This window comes from Mercenaria mercenaria, chromosome 9, assembly GCF_021730395.1.
Source record: "Mercenaria mercenaria strain notata chromosome 9, MADL_Memer_1, whole genome shotgun sequence".
Classification (NCBI taxonomy): Eukaryota; Metazoa; Mollusca; class Bivalvia; order Venerida; family Veneridae; genus Mercenaria; species Mercenaria mercenaria.
This window is the reverse complement of record NC_069369.1, coordinates 35,444,732-35,449,604: the sequence shown is the minus strand read 5'-3', so window position 1 is coordinate 35,449,604 and position 4,873 is coordinate 35,444,732. Positions and strand designations below refer to the sequence as shown.

General features: G+C 35.5%; 1 protein-coding gene across 1 annotated transcript; it reads left to right on the top strand.

Moving 5' to 3' along the window:
- Window positions 1-3,248: 3,248 nt before the first annotated feature.
- Window positions 3,249-4,313, top strand: LOC128559257 (uncharacterized). The gene has a single exon (XM_053550505.1). The coding sequence runs from the start codon at window positions 3,249-3,251 to the stop codon at window positions 4,311-4,313; it is 1,065 nt and encodes a 354-aa protein (XP_053406480.1).
- Window positions 4,314-4,873: the final 560 nt, after the last annotated feature.

Here is a 4,873-nt window from a genome sequence, read left to right as displayed (position 1 = left end):
TTGAAGAAAATAATTACTTCTTGGGTTTGTTTACATGACTGGCCAGTCAGAACGCACAGACGTTACCTTATTCCCAAGTATACACTAACCACATTCCCAGTAAGTTCCCTGTACCTTTTTAATTGGTGGTCTCTGACCTATAAATGAATGTTTCGTGTCATATTTTCCAATTTTAAAGTGTTATTGTCAAACATAATCCAATTCAAAATGTTTTTCCAAGTTTCATCAAGAAATGTTCAGTTTTAATAAAGATATGGACAGATAACGGAGGTCACCCCCTGACGATTTATATGCCCAAATTCAGACCCTGTCGTCATCTGATTGCAATTTTTCGTGAAAGTTTAAATTATCTGCATTTGATTTGACATGGAGGCTGAAATAATTGTCATTCCGTAAAAGATAGAAATAAAGTCTATTGATTTTGATCATTCTCTGACATTACAGAGATAAAAGAATGATCCTTTTTGGTCCAAAGGCTCAGATAAAAATGGGCACACTTGTCAAAAAAAAGTAACCAAATCAAACCTCACGCTTACTTTTGCACGAAAACATCTTTCTACATCATTTACAGCATATTTGTTGCCACTAACATTACATGCTTTCGACAAAAGTCATGTTCTAACTCTAACATAGGGTAGAGACCACCAATTGTTTCCCCATAGACTTACATTATAATATTATGGCGTGTACGGTATTCCATTCATCGAAACATGTATATCAAATTACATATTTTTCAAGAACTATCTTAGTTTTACCAAAAGAACGGACGAAAAACAATTGAATACTGATACTTTATTTAGTAATTTTCGTGTGAATGAGATGACCCCCTGTTTACATCGTTTGCATGGCGGGTGAAATTCATTTGGTAAAACTTTAAAAAAAATTCAAAACACATAAAATGTAGCAAATTTTGTAAAAATGTATAATAAAATACTATAAAAGCAGTGAAAAATCTCAATGTTGAAAAAAAAGATCACTTCTCGGATTTGTTTACATGACTGACCATTCAGAATGCACAGACGTTACCTTATTCCCAGGTATACACTTACCTCATTCCCAGACCATTAAGCATATCATCCAGATAGCGTGATATATTACTGAATACAGTAATAATGTGTACAGTAAAAAGGTGGATCAAACAGTAGATATGTAACTCATAATACGGTTTCGCGTGTCTTCCGTGTATTATACACTGGGTGCAAACCAGATGTGAGTAAATGTGGTAGATTTAAATTGGAAGCCGGTACTTCAAGCATAAACCATACTATTTAGATATGATGTTCTGTTGTTTTATGTCCTGTCTGCACAAACTAAACTTCAGTGTTATTCAGAGTTTTTATATTTTCTGGTCCTTCGGGGTCATTGACTTCAACTCATTTAGATTTGAAGATTGAATACTGCTTAAACCGGTGCTAGGGGGCGTGGCTACTTTTCAGATTTTATTCACCGTGTACATTGTGTTTAAATGTTAAAAGTTATAAGCAGGGTAAAAACAAAACATCGTGATCAGTACTTTATTGGGCAAATATGTGCTAAAATGGTACATTCTTAGCCATATTTTAATTATTTCGCATTATTTTTTGCAAAATTTTTGTTAGAAAGAAATATTCGAAGAAGCATTTTTCAAAATGGCGGATATCCTGAAAAAACAAAAAAAACGCTCGTACATGCAAAATAGCTATTTATTTTGCTATTTTGAATGATTGTTATCTGTTAATACAATAGCTATTGTTTATACTATTATAACTACCCAACCATATATTTAAAAAAAAATTTTTCTTCAATTGCATTTTGTAGTAAAACATTTTTACTTTAATGCAATGCATTAATGCAAAGATTCATAAGCTTATAGCTTATTCAACGGTAGGGTGTGGAGGAACAGAGTGCTTCCCTAACAAGAAAAATCATTTTTTGAATTTTTTTAGTAGACTTACTTAAAATTTTCTTTTAATAAAAGTAAAGAAACCAACTTTTACATTACGTTAAATTTAAAAATGCACAGAACGGAAGAATACTTCAAAATTATCAACATAATTAAACATCTCTGATTCGTTGATAACTGATAATTCCGGCAAGAAATACATTTATGTTAAAAAGGAAACAATCAAAGATTTCTGTGGCTTAATTTTGATGAAAAGGTAAAAATATTTGACAGTACTTTTTCAAGCCTCTATTTATTCTTGATGTGCAGTTTGATTTTTTTTTTTTTGATTTTTTCTATCAATACAAGCATTAAATCTTTCTTCATGTTTGATAATCTTAATTATCGGTGTTGGTGTTTGTCCTCCGGTTATATTTTATCTTTTTCTGCAGTAGAATAAACAAGGAAAAAAGTTTGATTTAGTTTATTGTACTATATATAGAGAATAACAGGCTACTGTCTTTTGATATCAGTGTTATCAGGTCGAGGCTGATATGGGCTGGAAGGGGTGAGGGAACCGAACCCCTTCCGCCCATATCAGCCGAGACCTGATAACATTTGATATCAAAAGACAGTAGCCTGTCATTCTATTTATCATGAAACTCATAACTGCCTAGAAAAACATATGTCTTCATCTCTTATTTCGTAAAAAATGTCTTCTGAAGCAAAAAATTAAATTTATATTTTACGGATTTGAAAATCCATCCGCCCCTGAAACTTCTGAACGAAACAATACGGCAGTCATATTGAATTCAACTCCGACAATGCTTTTGACTTTCTGATATTCTTGTAAAAAAATAACAATGAAATAAACTCTTACCTGCGTAAAAATAAAAAAATCATCCTCTTGAATAAACCAGAACATGCTTTATTTCCATAGATCTATCATGAAATATTTGACTCAGACAACTACATGTCCAAAGCGCTGAAAATTTCACTTCCAGTTCCAGACTTTATAGTTTTTTAAATCACTAAATTTACACTGGTCCAAAAATCATAATTAACTGCAACTGATTATATTGTTCCTATGCTCTGGATTTAACATTTTGATGAAGAAATTCCAGTACTCAGAGCAAACATTTACCTAGTGTAATTTTCGGTAGTGTCTCACTGCCTTCTTCAGCACTGACTGACCGGTTATGGTAGGTCACGTGACGTAGGAAGGTCACGTGATCGGAAAAATTGGAAAAAAGATTCCTCCATATCTGACAAACTGTACAACAGACTCTATCCAACATCTGAAAATGTTCCCAAACTCTATGGTCTCCCAAAAATACACAAAAAGGATGCCCCACTGCGACCGATTGTCTCAAGCAATGGAAGTGTAATGTATGACACTGCTAAGTACCTAGCGTCAGTAATCGGTCCATTGGCAGGTAAAACACAGCACCACATTATCAATAGTGTTAATTTTGTGCAGAAAATTCAGGGACTAGAGGTACCACCGGGACAGAAATTAGTATCATATGACGTTTCTGCACTTTTTACCAGTATACCTGTAGAAAAGGCACTTGAAATCATTAGAATGAGACTAGAGAAAGATAAGAACTTGAATGACAGATGCGAACTCAATGTTGATCAGGTCAGTGAACTTTTAGAACTTTGTCTTACAAGTACGTACTTTGTATACCAAGGCAAATACTACCAACAGAAACAGGGAGCGGCCATGGGGTCTCCAGTCTCCCCTTTAGTTGCTAATCTGTACATGGAGTTCTTTGAACGCCAGGCACTAGACCGAGCCAAGACCCCCCCCCCCCCCCCTCCATCACTGTGGATAAGATATGTTGATGATACCATGACAAAGATACATGAGTATGACATTGACCAGTTCACGGAACATCTGAACTCCATAGACCCGCACATAAAGTTCACTTCAGAACAAGAAGAGGATGGGAAGATACCATTTTTAGATACTTGTATTCATGTAGAGGACGATGGCTCAACAAGAGTAACAGTTTACAGAAAGCCCACACATACTGACCAATATCTTAATTTCAATTCAAACCACCACTTGGAACACAAAAGGTCAGTGGTAAGAACCTTGTTACACAGGGCCAACACACTTGTGACTAACGAATCAGACAAGAAGAAGGAAATTGAACACGTAAAAACAGCGTTACGTGCGAATGGATACCCTGAGTGGATTTTTCAGCTTCCCAACAAAAAATCTCAACAGGACAAGACTCAAAATAGTGCGACAAAGGAAAGAAGAGTAAACGTGGGTATGCCCTATATTCGTGGAACTTCGGAAGTTCTGGTGAGGGTGTTTAAGAACCACGGAGTGAACATGTTCCACAAACCATACAACTCGATAAGGAGTCAGGTCACTCGGGTGAAAGATCAAACCGATAAACTGAAAAAAATGTGGAATTATATACCATGTGAAATGTGAAAACTGCAAAGAAGATTACATCGGGGAAACTGCCAGAACATTTGAGACTAGACTTAAAGAGCATGTGACCAGAACAAATTCAGCCATACATGAACATTGTCAAAACACCGGACATACCATCAAATCTGAAAACACTAAGATTCTGACAAGTGAAAGTGGACTTATCAAACGCAAAGTCAAAGAGGCTATAGAAATAAAACAGCGGAGACCATCGCTCAATCGAGACGAGGGCCTGGAGCTTCCCCCCGTTTACGGACCTCTCCTCCGATCACGTGACCTTCCTACGTCACGTGACCTACCATAACCGGTCAGTCAGTGCTGAAGAAGGCAGTGAGACACTGCCGAAAATTACACTAGGTAAATGTTTGGTCTGAGTACTGGAATTTCTTCATCAAAATATAATTAACTGATTCAAGAATAATAATTAACACAAATACTTTAGCTAATACTTGATAAAATGTGCATGCCTTAAATAAGACATAAATCAAGAATAAGTATATCATATATTGTCAAGTGTACTGTGTTGTAAATTCCGAGAATCGATCCATGTCAACATTGTG